Source organism: Podarcis filfolensis, assembly GCF_964270895.1.
Source record: "Podarcis filfolensis genome assembly, chromosome: 6".
Lineage (NCBI taxonomy): Eukaryota > Metazoa > Chordata > Lepidosauria > Squamata > Lacertidae > Podarcis > Podarcis filfolensis.
In genome coordinates this window covers 77,866,488-77,882,336 of record NC_139609.1, presented here as the reverse complement: position 1 = coordinate 77,882,336, position 15,849 = coordinate 77,866,488, and the positions used below count along the sequence as shown (strand labels likewise).

General features: G+C 43.9%; 1 protein-coding gene across 1 annotated transcript in view; it reads left to right on the top strand.

Annotated features, from left to right (window-relative positions):
- The window catches only part of GDAP1L1 (ganglioside induced differentiation associated protein 1 like 1), a 49,560-nt gene that overhangs the window by 29,463 nt on the left and 4,248 nt on the right, over positions 1-15,849 (top strand). The window contains exons 4-5 of the mRNA XM_083619038.1: positions 10,238-10,335; positions 12,346-12,460. Of these exons, the coding sequence (XP_083475164.1) occupies positions 10,238-10,335; positions 12,346-12,460 (213 nt within the window). The remainder of the gene's footprint in view (positions 1-10,237; positions 10,336-12,345; positions 12,461-15,849) is intronic.

The following is a 15,849-nucleotide window of genomic DNA, read 5'->3' as shown; positions in this document are numbered from 1 at the left end:
AAGCATGGTCAGGTAGCACTCCCCATTTCACCAAGCAGTGAAAAAGGATGTGCTGCCCCTGGGTGGAAGGCCTCCATTTTATTATAAATGATGGAGGGAGTAACCTTTTTCCAGTATGCGATAGTTGTACAAGACTGTATTCTTTCTTGTACAATAAACCACTACAGTGGTACCTCGGGTTACATACGCTTCAGGTTACATACGCTTCAGGTTACAGACTCTTCTAACCCAGAAATAGTACCTCGGGTTAAGAACTTTGCTTCAGGATGAGAACAGAAATCGTGCTCTAGCAGCGCAGCTGCAGCAGGAGGCCCCATTAGCTAAAGTGGTGCTTCAAGTTAAGAACAGTTTCAGGTTAAGAACGGACCTCCGGAACGAATTACATAAGTACTTAACCCGAGGTACCATTGTACTGCGGTTCTTCTCTGGAATTAAGTCTCTTATGATGCCATCAGTGTTCCTGTGAGGAAATGCTCTTGCACTGCTCCTTGGTATTGCAGGGGGCCAGATCCCCCCCACCTTGCAGCTGTTCTGCCCCCCACATCCAATTATAGATAGTTCAGTTGGTAGAGCATAAAAAAAAATTTTTTCCTTCCAGTAGCACCTTAAAGACCAACTAAGTTAGTTCTTGGTTTGAGCTTTCATGTGCATGCACACTTCTTCAGAGACTATGGCAGACCAACACGGCTACCTATCTGTAACTTGGTAGAGCATGACATTCTTAATCTCAGGGCTGTGGGTCTGAGCCCCACGTTGAGCAAAAGATTCCCGTTTGGTCCCTTCCAACTCAACAACTCTATATCATTTTATCTCTGTAAAATCAATTGGACTTGGAAGATACTTAACTTTTTGATGGATCATGTCGTATACGAGAGCTGGGCTGAGGGTCTTTGACTGGATTTTGGCCTCTCTGGCATGAAAATTTATGCAGATTAGGTTTCAGAGACAGGACGAATTGGCACCAGACTCTGTACTTGACCTACAAGCATTCATGAAACATTGACAATGCCTAATATAACTCCTCCACAAGGACGTCTCTTTAAATATGCACTTCTGCTCTGGACAGTGACTTTGTCACAATGTCACCGCAGGGTCTTGCACTTTAGCGGCTCCAGATAACTCTGGATCCAACTGCTCAATTTACAGCTGCATTTTTTAAAAATGTCCCTAAAGTTGGCTTGAGATTTGAAAATGAAACTAGGCTTGCCTTATACCTGAACCAGATTTCCACGGGAATGCCTTTCGTTACCACTTAGTCACCTGTTCTGGGCCTGGGTACAATTCCCTGTTCCCCAGAAGAACAGATAGTGCCTCCTGAAGCCCACAAGAATGTGGGCACAAATGTACCACGATATACTTAAAAGCTGAGGATTCTCAAAACAGACTCCCTCAGCCTAACCTACCTCCCAGGATTAAGTTCTGTTAGATGCTAAGTACAGTGGTACCTCAGGTTACATACGCTTCAGGTTGCATACACTTCAGGTTACAGACTCCGCTAACCCAGAAATATTACCTCGGGTTAAGAACTTTGCTTCAGGATGAGAACAGAAATTGTGCAGCAGCGGCAGCAGGAGGCCTCATTAGCTAAAGTGGTGCTTCAGATTAAGAACAGTTTCAGGTTAAGAACAGACCTCCAGAACGAATTAAGTTCTTAACCCGAGGTACCACTGTAATTGTGCCAGTACTTTATCGCTTACATGTCTACAAAACCTTTGGAAGGGAGAAGGAGAGCGGAGTCAGAAAACCAGAAAAAATTTGGCTCTGCCTCAGGATTCCTTCAGTCACACCCTACGGAAACTCTCTTGGCCAAACCATCAAGTCCAGTGGTCATCACCTGCTACTGATAAACAGAGGTGTACCTAGGGTCCCTTGTGCCCTTGGCAAGGAGCTGTATCGGTGATGCCACCCCACCCCCTGAAAAAAGGCACTTTACTACAATAGCCACATTAGAAATTACTGCATTTTACATGACCCAGGTATTTGAAGCATCCAGAGTGAAGGCAAGGCGAGGAGGAAGGGCAAAAAAAAATAAATAAAAAAAAAAAATGCACGCCTTTGTGCCATGGTGCAAGAAGCACAGGAGGCTTCTTCCACATTTAATCTTGCTGCAACAGTGGGGCTGCATGGCCACACACATATACATTATACACAATATAGTCTGATTTTGTGCCAAAGAAGCAAAGATCACCAGTGTCAAAGCAATGATTCTTCAACATCAACTTCGTTGGACTGGTCATGTTGTGCGGATGCCTGGTGATCGTCTTCCAAAGCAACTACTCTATTCCGAACTTAAAAATGTAAAGCGTAATGCTGGTGGTCAACAGAAGAGGTTCAAAGACTTTCTCAAGGCAAATCTAAAGAAATGTAGTATAAACACTGACAACTGGGAAACATTGGCCTGCGAGTGCTCCAATTGGAGAGCAACCTTTACCAAAGGTGTCATGGGGTTTGAAGATGCTCAAACTCTTTTTTTTTTTAATGAAATATTTATTAGGGTTTTTCAAATTCAATTCAAAGAAAAAAAAACTAACAGAACAAAAAATGCAAAAAAAGAAAAACCAGGGGGTGGGGTGGCATCACCGATACATGGCATATTTTCATTGCCATATTTCCCAGACTTCCCCACACCTCCCTTCTTGCATTCCAATTCAAGTTGTTTGTTCAACAAGTTCCTATCCCCAATTTTTAACCTTTTTATATTTAATTCATTTTTTTAACTTATTTTAACTTATAAACATCAATATTTGTACCTCAATACACAAATCTTTTTCCTAAAGTCGACCCTAGTTCCATTCCATGAATTTCCCAATTTTCATATTAATAACCAAACAAAAAAAAAGTAAGACAGATCATAATTATACACCCTTTGGATTCTCAAACCCCACCACCCCCTTTCCCGGTTTTGATCCCCAACAAATGTCCAGTCTTAATTTTCTATCAGCCTGGAGATCTCACGTCCGAGGCTCTTAATTCTCTCTCAGTCCCTCTCTGCCGGTTTTTTTGATAGTCCTTAATATTAAACTCCAAATTTCGGAGGAGCTCTGTCTCAATAAGATCCAAATTTCTTCCAGCCAGGCCTCCATACTTAAAAGCAAGGTCCAAAAGTCCAATTGTCACCAAGACTCCAGCTTCCACTTTAATCAGATTTGTAATCCATAGGGTTAGCGCGAACGACTAATGGCGGATTCCCTCCGAGCTCCGGAGGGAATTGGCTCTTCAGGAGCGGGGTCTTGCCGCTGCGGCGATGCGGGGACCCTTAGAAATCACAGGCAGGGAAGCCTGTGAACTTGGTGACTCGGCGGGCACCATTTGCGTCCCCCCTGATCCGTGAAGAAGCCTTTTTAAAGGCTTTGGAATGGGGGACGGGGTGAGTGGCGCGGTGCTGAGAGTCGACTGCTTCTCCTGGGGAGTGAAGCCGCGAGCCATGGTCGGAGGGCGCTGACTTTTTCCTGTGAACAATTGGACCCTAAAAGTAACAACCCGTGAGTAGTATGGAAATTGGACTTTTTAAGGAAATTTCTTTGGAATTTGGCATGATCGGGGAAGGTGCAAACAGGAAGTCCGCCTCCCCGCCTTGTAAAAGATCTAAAGCAAGGACTAGTTAACTAAAGTCGAGAGACTTGTCTTTTCGATAAAAGATATCAATTTCACGATTTGGCGATACAAGTATAAGTAATTGTGCTGGAGGATAAGAGTTAATTTTGAGAGTTGAAGTTCCACCCCCCCCCCGACCCAGGAGTGATTCGCGAGAGAGCCTGCTGAGGAGACATAGAGAAGTTTGACAGCTGTCAAATTTAGCTGTCAAAAAGGAAAAAGAGAACTTTGTTTCTGCTGTCTCTGCTGGATACAGTTGCTGCAACCTGGTTATATTTTGTTGAAAATAAGTAAGAACTGATACAAATTAACCTGACTTTTGGATCTTAACTGGAAAGAATACTAAGTTACTAAATCCCTCTAGAGGAGGATTTGGGACACTGCAAGAATGGCTGGAAAAGGGAAAATTCAGGCTGGGCTGGACAGAATATTTGTTCTCCTGGGAAAGTTACATGGCCAAATTGAGGTTTTGTCTACAAATGTAACAACCTTGAATTTAAAAGTAAATAACATTACGGAACTTGATAAGGACTTGACTCAGGAAGCCCATGCAGCTGGACAAAAAGAGGACTTTGAGAATTCTGAAAGTGTGGAGAAAGAGATATATGTTGTTCCTGAGGAGAAGGAAGGAGGAGCTGTAACCTTGCAAATGACAAAGGAGAGCCAGAGGCCTGACTTCATGCTCAAAAAGGGAAACAAGAAATCAAACCAAAGGCCTGACAGGATGATTACAAAGGAAAATAAGTACTGGATGATGAAATTCTGGTTTAAATTGGTGAAGGAAGAATGGAGAGATTCCTTTGTGTGGAGACCTGAAGACGCTCAAACTCAGGACAAAAGGGAGAAATGTGCAAAGAGGAAGACACGCTTGGCAAACCCTCACCGTGATCAACTCCCACCCGGAAACCTATGTCCCCACTGTGGAAGGATTTAAAATTGGCCTCCACAGTCACTTATGGACTCACTGTTAAAACCATGTTCATGGAAGAAAATCTTACTCAGCTACAAGTGATTGTATAACAACAACAACAACAATTTATTACCTATACCTCGCCCATCTGGCTGGGTTTCCCCAGCCACCCTGGGCAGCTTCCAACAAAATATTAAAAATACAATATAACATCAAATATTAAAAACTTCCCTAAACAGGGCTGCCTTCAGGTGTCTTCTAAAAGTCAGATAGTTGTTTATTTCCTTGACATCTGATGGGAGGGCATTCCACAAGGCGGGTGCCACTACTGAGAAGGCCCCTAGCCACCAAAGTTGTACCCAGCCCTTATATGCAAATTAGCATCATGGGCCTGTGCGCCAAGTATTTTAATTACTAGCAATACCTCTCCTGGTGTCATGTGATCTTAGCTGCCCTTCCCTCCAGGAAACAGGCAGCTGTAATTTGCATTTGCTTTCATTTTCAGAGGAGCCTTCAAGGGTAGCCCCATGTATGGTGCAATTGCAGTAGTCAACAAGTGTACAGCAATGTCTAGTTCTAGACAAAGGAAAATGCTCAGTGAGCAGTGAGTGAATGAATTAGCAAGCGTCTTCTCTCCAGGCTAAAGAGCAGATTAATTAGGCCAATAATGACCAATGTTTATCCTTCTCCTGTCCTGACATTGCACCTCCCTTAAGTAATCAGTTTTAATTATCACAGCATCATTGGCTCAGCAAAACCAAGGAATGGGCTGTAAATCAGCCTCCTAGTTGCCCTTTATTTCTCAACATTGCCAAAGTAATTAAGGACTAGAGCAGCCCTGTTACTCTCTTTTTTTCTCCATGGTGAACTTGATTGAATCAGGCCAGAGAACACAGCTTTTCCAATTTAGCCTTGCAGTTTTCACAGATGAGGTCAATGGGCTTTTATAAGAGAGAGAGAGATGATGAATGAGCATGATAGTGGCATTTGTAGAAATTTGCTGTAGCTTTGGTGTCAGGAGAAGCTTGAAGCTATAGGGATGACATCTCAACTGAGTTGTTGTTGCATGATAGGAAACCTTGATGATCTAGTCAGTTTCTGAATCTGACTAGTGACCGCAGAACCTAAGGAGCTCCACACGGAGGTGATGCTATGCCAGCAAACATCCATTGCCAGGGGGACGTGAAGCAATCACCTTCACACTATACAAAAGTATGGTATCTCTGGGCTCACAATAAATGCGAAAGCAAATTTTAAATGCACAATTTGTAACTCCTCTGATCTTAAAGCATTATTGAGATATCATAAAAGCTGATGTCTCTGTGCAAGTTAAAATCATTCAGGTGGGTTGCAGTTGATCAATTTGGGGTGTTTATTTTGAGAATCTATAATAGCTGCTGGAGAAAGGAAGATAGCCCCAAGAAGCCAAAAGTTGCTCCAATCTACCTCTCATTCATTATGGCAAGAAAACTCCACTTTGGCACAGTAGTGTGAATACAGCTAAATACTGCCCAGGTATTAATTTTATGCCTACAGTGGTACCTCGGGTTACATACGCTTCAGGTTACATACACTTCAGGTTACAGACTCCGCTAACCCAGAAATATTACCTCAGGTTAAGAACTTTGCTTCAGGATGAGAACAGAAATTGTGCAGCAGCGGTGCAGCGGCAGCAGCAGGAGGCCCCATTAACTAAAGTGGTGCTTCAGGTTAAGAACAGTTTCAGGTTAAGAACAGACCTCCAAAATGAATTAAGTTCTTAACCCGAGGTACCACTGTATTTGTGTTCCCTTAACCCATTCTGAAAGTATTGTGTATACCAGGGGTGGGGAACCATTTCCAGGGAGCAGGCCGGATGTTTAGGATACCCAAACCCAGCGGTGCCAGGTGTAGGGGGTGGAGGGGGCTTAAGCTCTCCCAATATTGAAGGAGCAGCCACACACCCCCACCAGGCACCCTCCACACACCCCAGCCCCAGCCCCAGCCCCAGCCCCAGTCTCCGCCTGGCACAGGAGGCCTGGCACAGGAGAGCTTTGCTTCGCTCATCCCAGTTGCAGCCCAGGAGCAAGGCAGGGGCTGAGTAAAGCAAGCGCGGAGATCACCCTCTGCACACCGCATGACATGACGTGTTATACATTACCACGCCCCCTCAATGTAGGGGGGCAAGTGGGTGCCCCTGCCCAAACCTCACAGGTCATTTTGACAGGGGGCACTTCACCCACAGCAAAGCGAGAATGCAAACTGGATTTTCTAGACTACCCTCTCATTTGCCTTGTCCATATCAAACATAAATTGCAGCACCTCTGCCCTGTGAATATCCACATCTAGCCAAGCAAATGAATGCTCAGCCAGGACTGCAATGGGTGGTGTCAAATAACTATACCACATCCTTTCCCAGTTCAGAATTAGAGTGGAAGGTAATGAATTGTTTTAATCAGAGGTCCTTCAATCTGTATCTTATTTTGTCACGAGTCTCTTTGATGATAGGTCTTTTACAAAAAGGTTTCCCTGTAGCTTCAGGGCCAACCTTATCATGCTGTCTCTTAAAGTTCTGCTGAATTTCTGCAGTGCCAGACTGGATCAGAACTGAGGTACACTTCGTGCTGTCTCCTCCTGGCAAAGCAGTGCCAGTGCTAGACAGATATGGACATAATACCCTAACATGAAAGTTTAATCTTAACTCCTATCCATATTCCATAACATAACCAGTCTCTCCAGAGCTACCCATCATCATCTTTGCATACATTTAGCAGCCAAATAAACACGTGTTTGGATGAAATTTTGACAAGTCTGTATAGTTTTGCAAGCAATTCTCCTTTTATAACAGATTTTTGGAGGATGCGGGTGGCACTGTGGGTTAAACCACAGAGCCTAGGGCTTGCTGATCTGAAGGTTGGCGGTTCGAATCCCTGCAACGGGGTGAGCTCCCGTTGCTCGGTCCCTGCTCCTGCCCACCTAGCAGTTCGAAACCAGGTCAAATTGCAAGTAGATAAATAGGTACCGCTTCGACGGGAAGGTAAACGGTGTTTCCGAGTGCTGCTCTGGTTCGTCAGAAGCGGCTTAGTCATGCTGGCCACATGACCTGGAAGCTGTACGCCGGCTCCCTCGGCCACTAAAGCGAGATGAGCGCCGCAACCTCACAGTCGATCACGACTGGACCTAATGGTTAGGGGTCCCTTTGCCTTTAACATATTTTTGCATGTTATTTTTACTAATATTACATGCATTTTCATGCACACTTTCCATTAATACATGCATTTTTGTACACATATAGTCAGGTATCTGCATCAAGAAATTTGGGGAAGTGTGAATTTTGAAAGGTTAGCTGATTTTCAGTTGAAATATTGATTTGGATTAGGTAGCTTAGCGTTAAAATTCACAGCAAACGAACTTTATCCTACATTGCTACTCCCAAGTAACATTTGGTGAGTTCCTACACTGCATCATGGGTTCCAGCTTCTTGCATAACCAGCTAGATGGGGAATTAGACAATAAGATTCCTTCATGTCCTTGTTCAAGTAGCCAGCCGAACAGAATGGAGAGGTGCTTAAGTGAGACACTTGGTAGCTGGAGTAGGGAAAGAAGATTAATAAGGAACATAGGGAAAGATAAAGAGAAGGCCAGAGTAATGTGCTGGGAAATGAACATAAATTTCTGGATTCTTAGCTGAACCAACCGAGCATGAAGCATCTGTCTCTCCCCCCTGTTCTGACTTGAAATGGCATCCAGCCAGGGTGGGTATCATTAAGCCAAGGCCGCAAGGTGCCATAGTTTCATTTAGCTGCTGCAAATGACAGTTGAAAATGGTGCCCTATGTTGGCACAAACACATTGGCTAACCCGCGGCCTGCAAATGCTTTGCTGAGTCTGGGATAAGGTCACAGTAAGGAGACATCACCTTGCCGACAAAGGTGTATATAGTTAAAGCTATGGTTTTCCCAGTAGTGATGTATGGAAGTGAGAGCTGGACAATAAAGAAGGCTGATCGCCGAAGAATTGATGCTTTTGAATTATGGAGCTGGAGGAGACTCTTGAGAGTCCCATGGACTGCAAGAAGATCAAACCTATCCATTCTGAAGGAAATCAGCCCTGAGTGCTCACTGGAAGGACAGATCCTGAAGCTGAGGCTCCAATACTTTGGCCACCTCATGAGAAGAAAAAACTCCCTGGAAAAGACCCTGATGTTGGGAAAGATGGAGGGCACAAGGAGAAGGGGACGACAGAGGACGAGATGGTTGGATAGTGTTCTCGAAGCTACCAACATGAGTTTGACCAAACTGCAGGAGGCAGTGGAAGACAGGAGTGCCTGGCGTGCTCTGGTCCATGGGGTCACGAAGAGTCTGACATGACTAAACGACTAAACAACAACAACAGAAAAGCTTCTGTAAAATGGTAGCAGCTATTAATATATTAATTCACAATGGAAAAATAAAGACTTTGGAAAGAAGAGGGTAGGTCTCAAGATTTATTTTTTTAAAAAAATCATATGCAAAGGACTTTTCTAAGGTGATGAGTGAATCTTCCAACCATAGCCTAGTCCTAGTGCAATAGCCCTCCCAGTCCTGAATGTGAGACCCAGTCACAAGGATTTAGGCTGAGGCAAGGTGCTATACTGGTGTTTGCTGCTTATAAATATCAAACAAACCAAAATCAGGACACATCTGTGCTTTTGCACTTATTAGAGGTAGAGCTACCAGGTCCCAACCTGGAGATTATTTCTGTAACGTTTAAGTTTTTCATCTGAATGGTATTGTGGAAGAAATTTGATTCTGTCTGCATTTAAAGGCAAATCTACCAGATCTGCACTTTCCAAAACAATATACGAACCCTGCTCTTCAAGGCTGGTCAAGTTACTTTGGGAACCTGCTGGGGCAGAAAATCCCACAAGCACTTTTCCCACCCCTTGACAGTGAAAATACTGCAAGAAATAAAATATATTTATATCCCATCTTGTTCCCATCAAGGAACCCACTGCCCAGACCCAGATCTGCTTAGCTTTAGAAAGGTGGTAGCCCCATGTGCCTTCAAACTGTATTGTTGTCTGAAGACCGTAATTAAAGTCAGTAAGGCAGATTCTTAGAAGGGTGAGACATTTTTAGACACTTAACATTTTTGTTAAAGATAGCCATGTGTCTAGAGCAGAGGTTCCCAAACTGTGGTCTGCAAACCACATGAGTTTCACGTAGGTGGACCACAGTGTGTTTGTGAAGAAAGCTTACAATTTGAATTCTGTAGAAATCAAATTGTAACACAATAAAATGCATGCAATTCCATATAATAAATAAAAGAAGCAAAAAGGACACAATTAGAAGATTACAGTGGTACCTCGGGTTACATACACTTCAGGTTACATACGCTTCAGGTTACAGACTCCGCTAACCCAGAAATAGTGCTTCAGGTTAAGAACTTTGCTTCAGGATGAGAACAGAAATCGTGCTCCGGTGGCACGGCAGCAGCAGGAGGCCCCATTAGCTAAAGTGGTGCTTCAGGTTAAGAACAGTTTCAGGTTAAGAACAGACCTCCAGAACGAATTAAGTACTTAACCTGAGGTACCACTGTATTTGGTACAACACATTACAATTGCTGCAACAGGCAGAAACAAAATCATTAAGTGGTCTACCGAGACCCTCAGCAATTTTCATGCAGTCTGTGGGGAAGGGGAATTTTGGGAACCATGGGTCTAGGCAAGATTGGTCACTAATTAACCCCAATCCATTCTCTCCTACTTCCACAGGACATTTAGTTAATGCCAGCTCAGACCTGATGAAATTAGACCATGAAGAGGAGCCACAGCTATCAGAGCCATACCTTTCCAAACAGAAGAAGCTCATGGTGAGATGCTCATAGCAGCACACACACAACATTTAATCTGTTTCAATCTGTTTTTAGTTTATCATTGTTTTTAATTCTTTTTTGAGTGTTTTAAATAACTGTTTTAAATAATACTTTTATTGTTTTCATAAACTTCTATGAGGTGTGTTGGGGTTTTTTAAACAATAAAGTGGCATGCGGATTTGGATGGCTGTTGGTACTGAAGACGGCAGATGTTTAACCGAATCCAGTTGTGCTGGAGTTGAGTGTTTTCTAGCAAACTAAAGCTTCACAAATGGGGTTGTCAGTTCAGATCCATTACCAGTGCTGCTGCTTGCCATTTTGCCTGCCATCGCTACCCTAACAGGGCGACCAGATTCAAAAGAGGACAAGGCTCCTGCACTTTAATAGCTGTACAGAAGGGGGGATTTCTGATGTACGTAAGAAGGAATTTTGGAGTTGGAAGGAAGGGACCTTGGAGGTCTAGTCCAGCTACCTTCTCAATGCAGGATCTACAACACAGGATGCAACTACAGTATCCCTGACAGGTGGTTGACCAACTTTTGCTTAAATACTTCCAGTGAAGGAGGGCCGACTACCCAAGGCAGTTTGCTCCACTGTTGAACAGTTTTTACCATTAGGAAGTTCCTGTTAGAATTTCCGCTCTGTGATTGCAGTCATGGGATTGTTGTCTATCACATGATGGTGTATGTTTTGACTCCGCAGAGTGAGAAGTGACGGAGACAGGATGTTTGTGTTACTGTGTTCCATGAAGTGGAAGTATTGTCCTTTGTTCTTTTTCTCTTTGCTGTCTGATGCCAGAGAGAGAGGGAGCCATGTTGCAGTGCTCCGCGTGTGTTTATATGTAAATAAAATAGATTAGCCAAAATGCTGAGTTGCTGAGGTCTGTTACGCAACTGCGCAAACTCTGTGGATCCCTAAGTGTGCCGATATCTGTTGGCATCGGTCGCTGTGATGTTTCAGGCAGAAGAATATCTAAGGTTGGGCTGAAATCTGTTTCCGTGCTATTCCCACCCACTGGTTCTAGTTCTGCTTTCTGAAGCAGCAGCAAACAAGTCTGCTCCATCTTTGGCAGCCCTTCAGAGATTTGAAGACCGCTCTCCTGCCTTAATATTCTCTTTTCCAAGCTAAACACACCCAGCTCATGCAACCATTCCTCATAGGACTTCCATTTCCAGACCCCTCACCATCCCAGTTGTCTTCCTCTGGACATGCTCCAGCTTGCCAATATCCTCTTTAACATGTGGTGCCCATAACTGGGCCCAGTACTCTAGATAGCACCTGACCAGCACATAATAAAGCGGAGTTATTGCTTCTCATGACCTAGACACAATGCCTCTGTTAGTGCAGTCCTGGCACAGGTTGGAAGTTGCTTTTATGAACACAACCCTGAATATTTGGCCTTCCGAGCACCTCTTCTCACAACAGATTTGTCAGATGGTGGTGTGGTTGCTCGAGAGCAAACAAGCAAGACTCCGACCTGTCTTTTCCAGGCTTTATTCTTAATGCAAAACTATTTACAGTGAAGAGCGTCGCAAGTTCATGTCTGGCTCAGTCGCTAGCAGAATCTGGGAGTGGGCGGTCCTTGTATCTCCCCCAGCATAACAGTTGCTTGGCCCCCAACCCTCTCCTCCCCTCCCTGCGCCGAAACCTACTGCGCAGAATGGGCGCTGGCAAAGGGGTACTTCCCTCCTCTCCGGCTTGCTCAGGGTCGGAGTTGAGGCTCTCCCTAGCATCCCCTGGTCCCACCAGCTCCTCCCCACTGGAGGTGGGGCTTTCCTCCTCACCAGAGGAGGAACTGCTTTGCAGGACTTTCAGAGGTTCCCTATAACAAAACTGCCCTTCCACCTCTCACGTCTGAGCTGATGGCAGTTCCCTGACAAGATTGATCAAAACAATGATGAGGCTTTTCAAAGTCGTTTGTTTGTAAAATATCCACTACGTTCAAATTGTGTGGAAACACATTCTTCGTGTTCAATTTTGATGTAAACATTTACTGTTTATATCTAGGCCAAGATCCTGGAACATGACAATGTGAACTACTTGAAGAAAATCCTGGGTGATCTGGGAATGGTGCTAGATCAGATTGAAGCTGAGCTGGAGAAAAGAAAAATTGAATACCAAGGTAGGCATCATTGCTGTTGGGGACATTATTTTCTAAGTCTGCTGTGAGAGACTGTTGGAGAGCAAACCTTATTTGGCAGGTAAAGCTAGAGCAGATTTTGTTAGATGAGATACAATCCATTATCAGAAGGATGTTATATTTTGCTGTCAACTATTAATGATTATTAGTAGCAGTAGTATCATTTATCTGCTGTGATGTTATCATCACTAAGGCTTGGCAAGTCCAGCTGGCCATAGCAGACGACTGGACAAAGGGACTCACGGAACAAAGAAACAGGCAGTGCAGAGGCTGCATCTAAAGAAAGACTGAAGGTAGCGGCTAGGAACCTCAGACCCTGGGGCTAAATGCCATGCTTGGAGTTCTCCAGGCTGCACCCTCTCTCCCCAAGTCATTCCCTTCACCACCTTGCTTTGTGCCCTCCTTTAGTACTTTTGCCTGGTTGGAAAACGTAATTGAACCACGGCTTTTGCTTGCCTGAATGGAGGAGGGGTGTGTGTGTGTGTGTGTGTGGTGCCCTGTGCAAGGCCAAAATTCGGCTCCCCCCCCCCCCCCGACACCTCTCACCTTCCATTCAGTCCAATTCAATTCACTACATCATACTTCAACACCTTGCAGCACCCCCTAAGCTTGGCACCCGATATGGGGGAACCAGCCGTGTTGCCCTAAATCCCTCTCTGACGTAGACATCTCAAGGACAATATAGTTGCATTAAGCTAGCGCTGCTTCCCTCCGCAACATCAAAACCATTTGAAGCCTCTTCCTCAGTTCAGGCCCACATCTCCTTCGATCAAGACCAGCAGGCATTTGTTTTGTTTGCGTCCAGCTGTGAGTCAGGTTTGACTGTGTATTTGTGCCAAGAAAAATACATTAGGAACAAGAGAGAAAGAGAGAAAGAGAGAGAGAGAGAGAGAGAGAGAGAGCAATGAGTATGCTTTGAAAATCTCCTGCTGAGAATGGCTCAGAAGGGTTCCATGTTCTATAAGGGTCCTGCTACTTTTCCCAGATGAACCTTGACTGTTGCACTGACTGCAGCAACTCTTTAACGCATTGTCATATCATGCTTCAAAGAGGGCACCTATAATACTTAGTTAGGGCTGCCAGACATCCGGATTTTCCCGGACATTACTGGGATTTGAAAGGCGGAATTAATGTCCGGGGGGATTTCCAAAGAGCAGCGCTTTTGGGGTGTCCTGGTTTTTACTTTTTGAAATATTGCAACCCTAACATAGTGAACCAGCTAAAGGCTCAAGCCCAGAGATGGAAGGCACACCGTGAGAGTTTCCTGTACAAATGTACACTTCTGTTAATGTGCTAAGTAAGTACAGGGATAAGTTTGATTCAATTCACATTTAAAGGCAAAACTACCTTATTTGCACTTTACAAAACCATATATGAACTGAAACACAACCGCCCTTCAGAATTTTCGCAGTTCACCAAATATTGCGGTGTAGTTCCCCACCCATGTAACGTGTACAAAAATGCATACACTAGGGTAAAAGGTGCATAAAAATGCCTATGTTGGTGAAAACTACAAAAATGCATCATATTTTTTTATTCATTTTATTTCATAAAATTCATGCACTGCTTGATTGTAAAAAAACAAACAAACTTAAAGTCATATTAGGCAAAATCGCTTTGCAAAAAAGGTGCATATTTCCCAAAATTTCTTTGCAAAAATTGTATATTAGGATAAATTTGCTGAAGAATTTTCATGAAGCCTTAAGAAAAATACTTTGCAAACTGATATGGAAATATGGAGAACCGTACTTAACACTGGAAAAAATGAGAAGCCAGAATTGACAGTGTTAAAAAATTGATTATATATATATATATATATATATATATATATATATATGTATGTTTAATTACTATTGAAAAGGATATGTTAAAAAACATATATACCGGTATATATATATATATATATATATATATATATATAGGAAGCCAGAATTGACAGATCTACCCATCCCAAGTGCTAAATTAATGCCAGCTATGCCTGCCATACTGCTGAATCCACACCCAGTTAGTCACACTTTAGTTGCAACAAAATCAGTTTGAAATGCTAGTTGTGACTAACTTGTTCTGTTTATTTCAGTGGGACCTAAGTGTGACTACCTTGATCTGGATAAAAAAAACAGTGATATATACTCAGGCAGGAGTTTATACTATGTTTTGCAACATGAACGTTCTATGGGTGGTTATTTCCTTAGTGGTTCTTCTAATTTAATCATAATGTTAGGGAGCTTGCACGCACCATTTCCAAAATTCATAGTACTAGAGGGACAAGAAGAACCTCATGAAACAATTACTTCTTGTTGAAGGGTTTTGCTTTTTTAAATCAATCAGTCTAACTTTCTGCTTTCTGCCCATTGCCTCTGTTCACTTCAGCTCCAAAGCTTGCAGGGTTCCATATGACATCAAAGCTCTGGTGGCTGTGATGTTACAGTATGTCATGTCACCTGAGCCAATTGAAGCCAAAGATGTGCTGACACCCTAGTGCAGCATTGATTAAGGTTTCCATATTCTGGGGATCAAAACCCAGACACCCCACCGTGTTACTCCACTCACCATCCCGCTTCTCCATCACTCGCCCCCTCCCTGCTGCTAACCCCTTCCTCGCCTGCCTGTTCCCCCGTTCTTCCCTCCCCTCTTACCTTTGCTGTTTTCAGCCTCCTGCTCATGATGGGAGGCTGAGTGGCCCCAGGAAGGTCATGCAAGGCCAGGCGACCGCCAGGAACAACACCAGGCCTAGCACGACCCCCAGCAAGCCGCTCCAGGCCACCCAATGCCTGCTTCTTGTTCTGGGGCACAGCGCCTTCTGAGCATGCAGGTCCCCCCCCCAAAAAACAACAAAAACAGAAACAGAAAAAACCCAAACCTGGACATTTAATCCAAAATGCAAAAATCCGCCCAGATGATGGTGCTGGCCCCAAAAAACTGGATGTGTCTGGGAAATCCCAGACATATGACAACCCTGGCATTGATTCTCTGATGTCATAGACAGCTGTGTAAATTTAGGGCCTGACAACTGACTCACTTGGAATAAGAAACAGAGGCATATCTGGAGAATCAAAGGCATCAAAAGAGGCAGGACAAACAGAAAAGAGAAAGGAAGAGGAAGAACAAAGCACTGGGTTCAAGAGGACTATTGGGGCAGGGATTCATATGAATACGGCAAGTGACTTCAGATCGAGAAAAAACAGCACCCAAAGCCAAGTGGAAACAGAAGTTCTGAAATAAAAATTATCTCTGCCAGCTCCCTTCACACTCCTAGAATCTTACAGTTTATGGCGTGTTTGTTTTTTCCTAACACAATGTACCCACTGAGCTTGCAGTCTGAGGTTGAAGATCAGCACAATTTTTCTGTTGAAAACCCCACCCACCCCCTG